Source organism: Mustela nigripes, chromosome 3, assembly GCF_022355385.1.
Source record: "Mustela nigripes isolate SB6536 chromosome 3, MUSNIG.SB6536, whole genome shotgun sequence".
Taxonomy (NCBI): domain Eukaryota; kingdom Metazoa; phylum Chordata; class Mammalia; order Carnivora; family Mustelidae; genus Mustela; species Mustela nigripes.
Genome location: NC_081559.1, coordinates 26,171,128 through 26,185,578, shown reverse-complemented (window position 1 = coordinate 26,185,578; position 14,451 = coordinate 26,171,128). Strand labels below are relative to the sequence as shown.

Below are 14,451 nucleotides of genomic sequence, written 5' to 3'. Positions count from 1 at the left end.
GTCCAGGGGCCCTGTGAGCACTGGTGGTGCGGTCGCCCTTCCTGAGTCATGTCAGAGAGCCCAGGTCTTGTCATCAGTTGTGCAGAGCCAACAGCCCTTTCTGCCCTGTCTCTCCGCTGCCGCTTGGAAGCAAGGAGTGCAGCCTTCTCTGTCACTTGGCGGCATTGCCAGGGACCGGAAGTCATGTCTCTTACTTCATTGGCAATTTGACATGGCTGCTTAACAACCCGATTAATCAAACCCAGCTCATCCTGTTAGAATTAATGAGCCCAGGAAAGGCTGCCATGAATAATGAGGGCTTTTGCCCCTCCCCCAGCACCTCTCTCTGCTCACTCCCTCCTAGTTCTTTCTCCTAGTTACACCGCAACTCCTCACTACCCAGTGCCCTTGGACCTGGAAGGCTGTGGCGGGTGCCCAGCAATGTGGGCATCTCCTCCCTCTTCTACTCTCCTAGGCACCATGGCTGTTCACCAGGTGCCAGAACTGGCCATGTCCTCGGGAAGCAAAACCTCCTGTTCATCAAAGAGATAGGAATGTATTTTGCCATCAACACTGCAAAGAGGATCTGCTTCAGGCACAGCACTAGGTGCTCAGGATGGAAAGTTAGATAAGCTAGTGTCCCTGTAAGCGATCATGGTGCAGGAACCCAGAGAGAAACGGGAGAAGTGCTACAACAGTGGGTTGAGCATGGCGGGAGCTACAGTGAAGGAGGCCTGTCAATACTGGAGGAGTGCAGCGGGAACTGGGAAGGGTTTTCAGAGATGAGGCACGCTGAGCATTTCTGCTACCAAGTTCATTTACGGCATGTACCTACTCTGAGTGCTGGGCACTGAGCAAGGTGCGGGGGTCTCGAAGTCCACAAGGGGACATGGTTCCCATTCTCATGGAGCAGACATCCCATCCCCATTCTTCAGGGCAGTGCAGGAAACCTGAGCAGACACCTGATTAATTTTTTCATTTACTCATTCAAACACAGCTGTTGTTGAGGGCCCTCAGGGAGTCGGGTAAGGCATGGAGGGTATAGGGTCCAAAGATGAACCACCCCTGATCCCTGCCTTCCAGAGCTTCTCTGAACATTAGAGAGGCATACTCACAAGTCCTTATAAGGATGTGCTCAGTGCTCTAACAGGTATATACCCAAGGCACTCCACAAAAGGTGCTTAGAGATCAAAGCACTGAGCTCAACCTGCAGAAGACTCAACCTGGGGCAACTCCCTGTAGGAGGTGGCATTGGAACTATGGTGAAGATGAGAAGCAGTTTGACAGACAGACCAATATAAGAATATTCTAGACCTCATCCAGGCCAACGTGTGGTCTTTGAGTGACAGGGGGTGAATTGGAGGGGAAAGATGATTCTATGCATCTTTGGAGGAAACAACTGGTTCTGCAGTCTATGGCAAAGAACATGATTCAATATGTTTTATAGGTCAAGTGCTTCTGTGCTTGCTTATCCAAAACTGGGAGCAAGATGTGGTTTCTTGAATGAAGGAACCTCCAGATTAGCAGGGACACGGTTTAAGTGACCGAATTGCAAACACACCAATGCAGGGCTCAGGACCATCTTCTGGGTCCTTTGGCAGGAGAGAGATGGAAGGGCTGGGTCCAGAATAAATGAGGTGGGGGTGGGCAGGTGGGTATAGGAAGTAAGGAGAAAGGGAACCCTGGAGTAAGTCAGAAGAAAGCCCAGGTTGGGGGAGGTGGGTGGGCCCAGCTGCTTAAATCTCTAGGAAAGTAAATGAAGGAGTTGAGTTGGTTGGATTTAGCAAGCAGAAACTATGGACTCTGAGCTGGGAGGGGGAATGACAACACAGACAGAGAGAGAGTAAAGGGAGGGGAGAGAGAAAGGAAAGGGGTTGTGGAGGCTCATGGAGGCACTTCAGGCCGCCATGTCAGGTCTGGCAGGAAGCCAAAGCCCACCAGCTTCAGTCATGGTCATGGACGTGTTGTCACAGGGTATACAGGAGGCTAAGCCCATCTCTGTGATCCACTCACGCCATCTAGCTGGGCCAGGTCCTCTGCCTCTCTGCTTCCAGACCTGCCCAGAATAGGCTTCGCATCCACTCCCAGCCAGGCCCCAAGTTCACACCTGCAGCCATACACATCCCACCTCTTAGGTACCTGGGTTCAGCCCTGTCCCCACCTGCCAAGCTTTTGCCAACCAGGGACTCAGGGCAGGAGACTTCACAGAGGGATGGGGGTCTCCATGTGCTGGCCTGCAGGGGAGTACAAATGTTCTAAACTTGGACCAAATGATGCTCACAATATATTTAGAAGACCTGCTTTTGTTGTTGACATTTCACTATTGAGAGACTTTACATAAAAATTGTCACCCAGATTCCCACGTGTACAGTGGGATGGAGCTAATGGTGGCTGTCCCTTTAACTTGGGGTCTGGGCCTTAGATTGGCCCCAGCCCCTACTAGCTGCCTTGTGTCACTTGCATGGTCTTTCTGGCTCTGAGAGCATCTGAGTTTGAGACACCTTTACAGAGAAGTCAATCAGGCTGACAGGGGGCTTTGGATGGCAAAGGGCTTCCATAAAAATCGACCCACTCATTTCACAGGCACCCTAGGACTTGGGCAGCACCCAATGGGAGCCAATGCACCAAAATGCTAATTGAGTGCTCTGAAGCTGCCTGATTCCCCTGTTCCCCGTGGATTCTGGTGCTTCCCACCAAAGCCAGTGACCAGTTTAAGTGGTGTGGTCTGTCCTACCTCAGTGGCCCAAACCACCACTCCAGCGGCCACCCACCTGCCAGACTTCAGATCCAGAACTCACCACCTTCTGCCTCTCTCCTGCAGGGGGAGCTGCTGAGCCCGTGCCGCTGTGATGGCTCCGTCAAGTGCACGCACCAGCCCTGCCTCATCAAGTGGATCAGCGAGAGGGGCTGCTGGAGCTGCGAGCTGTGCTACTACAAGTACCACGTCATTGCCATAAGCACAAAAAATCCTCTGCAGGTAGGACCGGGGCGGGAGAATGGTTTCTCTAGCGTGGAGAAAAGGAACAAGATGGGCTAGTTGGGCACGATTGCCGTGGCATGGGGGCAGATGGGATGAGAGAGCTCTTGTGTTTTCTCCTCAGCCTAGACAAGAAGAGAAAGGGACAGGGCAGAGACAGAAGGAAGGTTTAGAAGGAAAGAGGTGTGGAGAAGTGGATGGTAGACAGGATCAGTGAGCTAAGGGATAGATGGACGGATGGACGGAAAGAAGAATGGATGGATGGATGGATGGATGGATGGTGGATGGATGGGTGGATGGATGGTGGATGGATGGGTGGATGGATGGATGGACGGAAAGAAGGATGGATGGATGGATGGATGGTGGATGGATGATGGATGGATGGATGGATGGGTGGATAGATGGATGGACGGAAAGAAGGATGGATGGATGGATGGATGGATGGTGGATGGATGGATGATGGATGGATGGTGGATGGATGGATGATGGATGGATGGATGGATGGATGGATGGGTGGATGGATGGAAGGAAACGTGGGGAGGCAGGGAGGAAAATCAAAGAAAGAGGGCAGGTGAGAGTAGGATGAAAAAAGATGAAGGGTGAGAGGTGTGGGAGAAAGACTGAGGAAAGCTAAGAGAGGAAAAAGGAGAAATAAGGAGCAGACTCAGTGGCCCATCCCAGACTTGAAGGTGCATCCAGTTCACCTGGAATCTTGCTAAAATGCAGACTGTGACTCAGGAGTCCAGGGCTGGGCCTTAGATTCTGCGTTTCTAACAACCTCTGGGTGATGCTGATGCTGTTGGCCCACAGACCACACTCCTTGTGACGGGGGCCAGAGAAAAATGGAGAAGAGACAGGAGAGGGAGGCAGCGAGAAACAGAATGGAAGGAAGAAGGAAAAGGAGGGACTGAGAAGGGGCTACCATTAGGGGCAAGGGAAGAGCAGAGGCTGGGGTGGGGTCTGAAACACGGATGCCAGGGATTGGGACAGGGCTGCACCCCCATCCTCCCCCACCCTCGGGCCCTACCCTGACACAGCCCTCATCCCCCGCGCAGCTGGTGGGCCCTATGGCCCTCGTAAATCCTCCAAACCCAAGGGCTCTCCCTGCGTGGTGCACCCGCATATAGAGAGCACTTCGCTTCTGAAAATACCTGCACCTATGCGGGGTCAGCCGATCGGGTTGCCCCATAATCAATGAGCTGCTCCGCTCCTCCTGTTCTTAGAGGGAGGGGAAGAGTGGATTCTGCCGGCCCAGGAGGGTGAGGTTGTGGTGTGACTGTAGGGCTGGGAGCTTCCTGTGCAGGAACCAGGAATGAGTGCACTCGTGTGTGTGTGTGTGTGTGTGTGTGTGTGTGTGTGTGTATGTGTGTGTGTGAATGTGTGTCCACGCTAGAACATGCCTGTGGGCCAGCAGGGGGCATCACTTCTGGAAGGAGGCCTTAAAACTCCCAGGCACCTCAGAGGAAGGGTCAGAATGACCTCTCCAGGTGCTGGTCCCATCTTCGGTCATTCATTTCAAATCTCCAAGTGTCTTCAAGTAGCAGGTTGTGAGACTGCTGATTCCATGACCTCTGGGCTGCGTTCACTCTCTTCGCAGCTCTTTCGAGACTTGGAAAAGGGTCAGAGTCTGGATCCACAGGCCCACCCCAAAATAACCCCTTGGCTCATAAACAGGCACCAGATCTTGACTCATAAAATGAAAAGGGATCATCCCCCCATTCCTGGGAGTAAAAAAAAAGAAAGAAAAAAAGAAAAGGCTATTCTGATCGCTTAAGTATGGTGAGCAAATGGCCGTGTTGACAACACTGATTCATGAATTTAAGTGACTAACATGCCTTTCGCTGTGAGTTTCTAAGCCCTGGGGACTCCTTCTGATTCTGTTGCTCCTGGAAATGCATGATGTGTGCTCAGTAACTGCCACTGCACTTTTCCAGATAGCGCCCGAAGAAGGAAGTAGTTTGGCCTAGTGGCAGTGTTGTGTGGTTGTGGTCCAGATTGTCCCAGCTGTGTGTCCTGGGCTTCTCGGGCCCAGGCAAGAGTAGGATGGCTGCTGTGGAGCAGCTGGAGCACCTACAGCCAGCGGAAGCACCTACCGTCAGGGACGCAACAGGGGGCCCCTCCTGCAAGCAAGAGGCTCCATGGCGGAGTCGGGGGTCACGGGGGGAGGGCACCAGGGCGACAAGCCTCTGCTGTCAGAGCTGGAGCTCTTCGCCCACGTCTCAGGTCCTCCAACACGCCGGCCAAGCCCCATCCAAAGTTGTGAGAAATAGCACTCGCCATGGCACATTATCTCAGTGACAATCCGCAAGTTTCAGTTTCTAGCGGAAAAGCCATGGAGAAAGGAATCTCGGGTTGGCCTCGGGGCTTTCTGGCTGCTCCTCACCCTCTCTCTGCTACAACTGAACTATAGTTATATTAACAAGCATTTAGTTAGTGCTCCCTGGGGGCGAGTCACTCTAAGTCTTCACATGTATTATCTCATTGAATACCAAAAACAACCTAGGGCTGTGGGCACTGTTCTTCCCAATTCACAGATGACACAGTGGAGGAACAATTTGCTCACAGTTACCTGGCAGGGTGGGCTTGCACAGAGGGTCTCACTCCTCTGACCTTCGGTGCATAAGCGTGGCTTGGCTGAGTGCATTCGGGAATGTCCCACCTGGAGAAAAAAAAAAAAAAAAAAGGAATACCCCATCTGGACATGCGTCACTGTTTTTTCGCTCAAACATACTAAAGAGTGGAAATGACAGCTGCTCGTCCCCTTCAAGGAATTCTTTCATTCAGCCTCACAGTACTCTAGGGAGTGAGAAGGGCCAGTTATTTCTGTTTTTATGAAAGGGAACACTGACAGCCCTTATGACTTACTGACTTCTCCTAGGTGACACTTTGTAAGCTGCAATAGAGCTCAGCCAGAACAGGGTCCTGAACCCTTCCTTGCTCAGTGTCCCTTCCTGGGGTCGAAGGAAACAGCCGGTCCTGGTGCTGCAGTGCAGGGGGGATACTGGGACTGGAACCTCCTTAGGAATACTGGGATCATGATACTGGGATCAGAACCTTGTTAGGAATGAAGCCCCAGTGTTGGGGGGAGCAGAGTCTCTGGAGCTCTTCTCCCCTTCCCAGCCTCCTTTGGAGGTCTCAGAGCTGCCTTGTTCTCTCTCGCTCTTTGCAGCTCTGTTCCCCACTCCTTTCCTAGAGGTTCCCTTGGGACAGACAGGAGGAGAGCCTGTCTACAGTACCCCACCCTGTTCCCTTCTCAACATGCTTCAGACCGTAGTCAGCAACTGAGGTTCTAGAGTTCATTGGGGGACCAGGCATTAGGGTGGCTTTAGGGACTAAGACACTTTCTGTGCCTCTATATTTGGGGGTTTTGAAGTCTGGAGCAGGAGAAAGTGAAGGTTATTGATGACTCAGTGGTCAAACCAAAAAGCTCCATCAGGAACCCTCTTCACAGACAGAGAGGCAGGCTCTGGAGGAAGCATTGGTGGTCTAGTATTTGAGAGGAGTCTGTAGGTTCAGACTACCTTCTGGAAAATTCCCTTGCTCTGTGTAGACCCAGGCTGCAGGAAGCAGTGGAAAATTGAAAGGCCTGATTACCTGTAGTGGGATGCTATCTGTACAATTAAAGGTAAAGGCTGATGTCCTACTAGAACAGCAAGTGAAATGTATTCCAATGGTTACCATTCCTTAGGAGCTACTGGTCAGTCCTCATGGAGCCATGCCATTTAGTGTAGAAGAAGGACTCGCTGTTGATAGATGGAATGTTGTCTGGTTTTTCTGGGGAGTTCAGGCTGAAATGCCTGCTGGGGGGAATTCTCTGGGCTTTACACAAATCCCGACAATCACAAGATGGTACTGCACTCAGCTTCCCAAATGGAATCCTGTTACTTCCCTGCCTAAAACCATTCCGTAGCATCCTATTTACTCATAGGACACAGCCAAAATTCTGTGCATATTCTTCAAGATTCTACATGGTCTTCTCTTCTTATTTTTCCAGCTGTCTTACCCCACACTCCCTTTTGCTCTCTCTGTTCCACCCTTTCTCATCTTCTTCCAGGTTTTCATACTCACTATATATATTTTTTTTCCACCACTGGGCCTTTGCACATGCTTTCTCCTCTGCCTAGAGCACCCTTCTCTCCTCTCTTTGCCTGAACTCCTCCTCAACTCAAGCATTGCTTCTTCTGACAAGTCGAATTTGCCTATCAAAGGCTCTCATAGTTCTATGTACCTCCATCACTTATGCCTGATGAACTATAGCTGTAAATACATTATTTGATCATCTGTGTTCCCTAGACTATAAATTCTATGAGGACAGAAATCTTATATGTTTTTGCTTACTGCTTTATCTCCAGCACCTAGCAGAGTACATATTTGTTGAGTGAGAGCATGAATAAATCCCGAGCTAAAATCCAACTCCAGGCACATTTAGGCCTGTGCTACTGAGGCCAGCCATAGAATCACAGAATTTCAGAGTTAAAGTCCACCCACACCCCAGCCTTCAATCTGTCCATCAATACTGCTGTTAGCATAGTGCTTTTTCTGTTGAAAAATGAAATCTTAGCGTTCACAGATAGTAAAGTATACTGTTTTTCTTCTCTCTCCCCCACATCCTGTGTCCTCTCCTTGTCTGTTGAATTGGTAATCACTAGCATTTATATTAAATGACATGCCAGGTGTTGTTGTAGAAAATAAGTTAAAAAAAGGGGGGGGGCTGTGCACTATTGGTGTGAAAATAAACAGTGTTGCTCTGAAAAGAATCTTCTGGGCCCCAGAATACCACCCTCACTGACCTATACTTTCACTTTGTCTGCATCATAATCAATCATAAAGGCCTTCCTTCCCAGCCACGGCTGCCCAGAACCCCCTCCCTATAATAACTTCTGACCGTTTGGTGTGATATCAGTTTCCTCCATATTGAAAGGGGAACATAAAACTCAGCATGTTGGAACAATAACCATTGTGTTCCAAGTTAAAAAGCCTTGTATTAAATCCAAAACCTGAGGTAAGAGGTTATGACAGCAGAAGGAAGAGGGATGGGAATGGGGTGGAAATGGGGTAGGGGCATCCCAGCAACAGCTAACCTGTCTTTGTCTTCTTTGCAGTGGCAGGCCATCTCTCTGACGGTCATTGAGAAGGTTCAGATTGCAGCTGCCATCTTGGGTTCCCTCTTCCTCATTGCCAGTATCTCTTGGCTTATCTGGTCAACCTTCAGTCCCTCAGCAAAATGGCAACGCCAAGACCTCCTCTTCCAGATCTGCTATGGGATGTATGGATTCATGGATGTGGTGTGCATAGGTGGGTCTGGGGGCTTGTCTCTATGGGAAGTGGGGAGCCATAAGCTGGTGAGCTAGACAAATCTCTCAGGATTCCTCCCTCTGAAGTGTTGAAGCACAACGCTTGAGAGCTGTAAGCTCGGTAGGAGCCAACCCTTTAGATTTGAGGTGTCAGTGGGGTGGGGGAGGAGGCAAACCAAAGAGGAAGATCTAAATCTTTCCAAAGCAAATCTTTTCTTGCCCAGTTGAAGATGAGGATAAGGAGGCTTGCCTCTAAGGAGAAGGGAAAGGTCAGTTGGTCAGTCTGTCTGCCTCAAACAGAATGTGGAAGCTCTCCTCTCTGTTGTGTTCTCCACGGCTGCCAAGCCGTGACAAGGGATGACTATACATTTAATCCATTCACGTCCCAGCAAAATGCCCAGAAACAGCCATCATGATACCTGCCCCTCCCTCCTTTTCTTCAGCTGCCCATGAGCCAATTATAATGCCCCAGATGTCTCTAGTCTGGTGGTTTTCAAACTGTATATAGTCCCAATGTTCCACACACAGCTTCAGGAACCAGTTTGGGAGTAGGCAATGGAACACAGTGCAGACAGGCTCCGAATCTTCACCCTTGCTTCACCTTGAGTTTTGGTACTTTTATCCACTTACATACGTTTCTGTTCTAAATATCTCTTCGGTGTTTGAGAAAAAAAAGTTGAAAACCTTCCACTTTAATTCCTGCCTGTTCCCTTACACCAGTCCCAAATCTGTGTTCCTTCCTCTTCTACTAAGTTAGGTTGATTGGTAGAGGCCGGGGTCTTTTTGTTCTTCCACACAAATGCTTTTGGTTTTCAACTCTGCAGCTGTCATTCAAGTGACTGAGGTCCTGGTTTTCTCTCAGGGACATGAAGCACTGGTCATTCAGCCTAACCTGGAAGTCTCAGGTTGTCCCCTAGGCCATGGTGCTGATAGCATTGAAGTTCCACAGTTGTGTTCTCTGGGCTTTGGTTTGTATATTGTATCAAATATGCTACACTGCTCTGTTTGGCAGGAAAACATCTATTAGCTAGAATCTGGCTGGGAGGATGCTATGTGAGTTTCTTTGGGGTTTTTTAATATCAGAGTCAGAGAGGCCTGGAGACTTGCATGCTGCTTATAGCAGGCAGAGACAAGTGATGCTGGCACTTGGATACTTGTCTTAGCATCTCGCTCCCTCTCTCTGCTAGCTAAACCAATATATCCACCCTGAGTTCAACCACCTTTTTAAAAGCATCCTTTTATGGCACCTGGACAGACGGTCCAGGTTTGGAGGACTGTGGAAGAGAGGACTGTGAATGGGGAGGAATTTGACTTTGAGCATTTCTAATTTAGTTCCCCCTCCACCAAAATCCGTTCCTACCCCACTGAGGCATGGGTGGTGGCTGCCAGAAACCAGGTGTGTCTCCATATGGAAGTGTACGGCTCTGGCATGAAGGAGGGCAGCAGCGGAGGGCCTGGAGGAGCCTCTCCAGCTGCCCTTCATTCTCCTTCAGGCGGGCTTTTGACTGGTCCTGATGTGTGCTTCGACGAAACTTGCTTTCCTGTCGTGTGTGTATTAGTCAGCTTTGGCTGCAGTAATAGGCAACTCCAGCACTGCAGTGCCTCACAACAATAGGCATTTATTTCCTGTGGCTAGGCCTGCATGATTGCTGTGGCTCAGCTGGACTTGGCTTCTGACTAAGTATTGGGTTCCAACCCACTCTGAGTGGTTCCTTGTGCTGGGGTCCAGGCTAAAGGGACAGGGACTGCTGGGTTATACCCTTCTAGCTAGGTACAAGAGCACAAGAGGACTGGTGGAAACTTGCAGGGCCTCTCGAAGCTTCTGCTCAATACTGGTTTACTGTCCCCTCCACAGCCCATGGGCCAAAGCAAGTCACCAAAGAGACCAACATTAGTGTGGGGGTGGGTGAGGGAAGCCATATTCCTCTTCCCCCGAAGGAAACATGGGAGGGAAAGAGGAGCATAAATGCCACCTGCCATGCAGGGCTTCATAGATTTGAAGACTGAGATGAGTGAATGTAGAAGAGATCATGGGATCAACCCGTACAACTCCTGTTTTGAAGGAGAGAACTGGGACTCAGAGAAATGAAGTGATCTTCTCAGGATTGCCCAGCTGGGAATAGAAGCAAGGTCTCCTGATTGCCAGTTCACTGTTCTTTCCGTTATCTTCTTGCATCAGACAGCAGGAGTCTTCAGTGTCCCTTATGGAACATATGTAGATGCTACCTGCAACTTTGAGTGCACCTGAGCCCACTTACAGGAAGAGCCCTCACAAACCAGCCTGCTCCCTGTGGGTCTGAGCCACCTACCACCCCTGCTTGGGCCTTCCTGGCACCCTGGTCTCTCCTGCTCATAGTATCTCCTCTGAGTAGTGCTCCACAGAACCATTTCGTCCTCTTGGCTTCTCTCCATCTGCCACCCTTCAACCCATTTCTTTTCCATTTTTTAGATAATTGTTTTATTTTTTTATAATCATATAATGTATTATTAGTCCCAGGGGTACAGATCTGTGAATTGCCAGGTTTACACACTTCACAGCACTCACCATAGCACATGCCCTCCCCAATGTCCATAACCCCACCACCCTCTCCCCACTCTCCTCCCCAAGCAACCCTCAGTTTCTTTTGTGAAATTAAGAGTCTCTTATGGGTTGTCTCCCTCCCTCCAAACCATTTCTATCTCTCAAATTCTTTCTCTTCTTTCTCTTCATATATATATATATATGGCACTCAATCACCCAATTTCTGGAGGAAGGACAGTGAGCTAAATATTGAGAGTTTTCATTTCTTCCAAGCTTTCAGGAAAACATAATTTCCCAGGATGCAAAGCCACACCATGATCTGTCCATTCTGCCCTGACAAGCCAGTGACTGCCTGGAGATAGCCATTGGACAAAAGGGGGATGCATAGGGATCATAAGGGCTTTGAGTTCCATCCCAAAGTGGTCAGATAAATTTACATTTAGACTAGCTCACCTTTAAAGAGTTTAGACTATGCTATCATTTTGTTGATTATAAGTGGAGCTAATTCAGTTGTCAGACCATTTCCCCAGGGGCAATAATTTTCTTCCAGTTTTTCTAGATGGGGAAACTGATACTGAAGGATTTGTCTTAGGCTGACTCGGGCAGCAGAGCAGGACTCTCATTTCAGTGTTTTTCTAGGCAAAGTTGTCCATAGGAGAAAATTCTAGGAGACAAAATCAAAAAGAGAATAATATATGATCTAAAGAAGTGAGCGAAAGGTGGTGGACAGTAGTTGAAATGCACAAACAGATTCTTGTGATGGTTGCATTGATGATGATTTTGATATTGGTGATGATAATCAGTAGTGATGTTGGTGGTTTCAAGGATAAAGTTTAGGTATCAGTCACTTACCTCTCTTCTGTAGTGTTCTGGCCAGTTGGGGGAAAATACTCAGTGCTACTTAAGTGGTTATAAAGTATCAGTCCCTTAGGGGTTCCCTGGTAGGGATAGTCAGGTGGAGCCTGGAATGTCCACCAGCAGTGTATTTATTTTTAGGCTCAACTAGACACTTAGACTCACAGAACTACTGGAGAGTACACTTGGCACTAGATTCACTTAGGGGAATTTAGGACAAGAGCCACAGCCTCCACAAGGCAGTTTCAGCTTACTTCTGCAGGTGAGTCCTTGCTGCACTCCATATCCTAGTCCAGAGCTCATCTCTCAGTGCTCAGATAATAGCTCAGGAAGAAGGAGATGATAGCCACAATACCACCTTGACATAATCTCCCCACAAAAGTCATATGCAGTTACCAGTGTCCCTGTACTCAGGGACACCCAAACTACAGCCTCCTACCAGGAATTCATAGTAAAGCAGCCACCAATCAGGGGTTACCTCCACCCTAGGGAATGTTGCAACACAGCTGATGCTCCACCTTCCTCAGAATTCCAGGGAAACAAGCCAGAATGGCAACACAGGGTCTAGTTTGTTTTGAGAGAAGGAGCAAGTATACCGTCATCTCTATCCTACCACCTCCTGCCTCTACCCATGAATCTTGACTTCTTGACACACAAACCTGTTTCACTGAACCAATACAAGACAGAGGAGCTGGAACGTGGAAGGAGACTGGGTAGGTAAACCAGAAGGAAGCAAAATGTGGTATTCTTAGTGCACAAAAATGAACAACATGGACAAGAGAGTCACAGGGCAGCACCTCTATTACTATAAAGGGGGTCATTAATTCTAAAATTCAGTCAATTAGCTTATTCCTATGGGAAAAGTGACATTTCCCATCCAGAGCTCCTAAAAAAGTAGAAGACGGTGATGTGACAGAGTGGACAGTGGAAGAGATGATTCCTTACCAGAAAGTAGATGAAGTGATAATGGGAGAGGTGAGTATTCTCAAGAAATGTTGGTTGAAAAAAAAGTTGAATGAAAAACTCCATACCCATAGATCCAAGGTCCTTGGATGGATGGAGCAATTCAGTGCTTGGATAGAAATTTATCATCCGAAGAAGGAAAATGAGTTTAGTCCTAGGAAAATGAGTGTTAGCTCCAAAGGCTGAGTAAGAAAGGAATAGGACCATCTGTTAAAATGAGTCTTTGGACTTTCTCTGTTTTTCAGACACCAATAACAGTTTGTCTATTCCCTAAGACTGTTAAATGGCCTCAGACAGTAAAGAATCTGAGTAAACATGAAATCTATAGCTTTAAGTAATCCTTAAAAATAGACTTAGCTTTGATCAGAGCAGTCTTCTAAGGGAAGACTCGTAAGAGTGGAAAGGACATAAAGAGACACTCCATTGGGTGCCAACACCAGCTGAGCAGATATTCTCTGCTATGATGCCAAGAGAATGCAGAGCGTGGGACATGGTCACCTTGCTGCCATGAAACCACATTGGCTCCATCAATGGCTATGTCTACCTGGCTGACCTCCAGGGAAGGGCCTTTGGTTCTCACCAAAGAATTTTGCCTAGGATGGTCTGAATTTTGCCAGGAAGGTCTGGGTTCTCTGTTGGATACAGCTTGGGTCCAGGGTTGTGGACAAGGCCTCTAGACTTAGTTATATCAGAAGGTTGTCCATTCTGGGAGACAAAGCTGGCCCTACAGATTAAACGTCTCTTGAGTAAAGTCTTAACTACTAGACCAATCCATGTCACTGTGAAGACTAAAGCTAAGTTACTGTGGACAGAACAAACCACCAAACCCCTGCTAGGGCAGAGTAGAACTGAGAAAGGTCACAATCTCCCTAAAAGATGAGCAGGGTAAGTATTATGATCCGTATTTAACAAGTGAGGAAAGGCTTAAAGTAATCGTGCTCCAGGTCACATAGCTAAACAAATGACAGAGCTGAGACTTAGACCAAAAATCTTGGACTCCAATTCCAGGGCACTTTCTACTGCATATTTTATCTCTGACTGCTGTGAAATTGTATATGCAGAGCTTGGATGGGGAGGCAGGTTGAAGGGAAATTGTTCCGGTAATACCTTGACCCATAGGGTAATGACTGAGCAATAAGAAATTTAGTGAGCCCTAGCTGCTCCTGTCGTTTATTCAGGGTCTTGGAGTTTAGTCATTGTTGCACTTCTCTTTTGATCAATGCTATTCTGACACCAACTGAGTGAGAGGATTAAGACATTGAGGTGAGGAGCACCTGGGTGTCTCAGTCAGTTAAGCAACTGCCTTCAGCTCAGGTCATGATCAGGGTCCTGGGATGGAGCCCATGTCAGGCTCCCTGCTCAGCAGAGAGTCTGCTTCTCCCTCTCCCTCTGTGCTTTCTCTTTCTCTCTCTAATAAATAAATAAATTCTTAAAAAGACAGAAATTGAGGTGAAATTTGGGTGGTTTGTCTCCTTGTGAGACACTCTGGTGGAAGGAACTTAGGGCAAGGGAAGCTACATCTCTTGGTTAACATGAACTTAGGGAACCCATTCATCACTAAAAAATATTTATTGAAAGGGCACTCCCAATAAGATAGTCACTTGCTCTCAAGGATCTTATATTTCACTGGGAAGGCAGACAAGTTAATCATTTATCATTTATGAGTCAGAAGATCCTCAGGATGGTCATGTTCATTCACTCGGTAGCATTTCCTGGCCAAATGTTTTGTTCCGGAAACTAGGAAACTTTAATAAAGTAATGAACGAGACACAGTCTTTGCCCTCAAGGAGCTCCCAGTCTACAAATAAAGTACAGCACAGTGGAAGCCACTATAACATACAGAGAAATATGGAACAGAACAG

General features: G+C 48.2%; 1 protein-coding gene across 1 annotated transcript in view; it reads left to right on the top strand.

The window, feature by feature from the left end:
• MARCHF4 (membrane associated ring-CH-type finger 4) overlaps positions 1-14,451 on the top strand; it is a 108,210-nt gene that overhangs the window by 78,945 nt on the left and 14,814 nt on the right. Inside the window, exons 2-3 of the mRNA XM_059393439.1 lie at positions 2,801-2,956; positions 8,059-8,251. Of these exons, the coding sequence (XP_059249422.1) occupies positions 2,801-2,956; positions 8,059-8,251 (349 nt within the window). The remainder of the gene's footprint in view (positions 1-2,800; positions 2,957-8,058; positions 8,252-14,451) is intronic.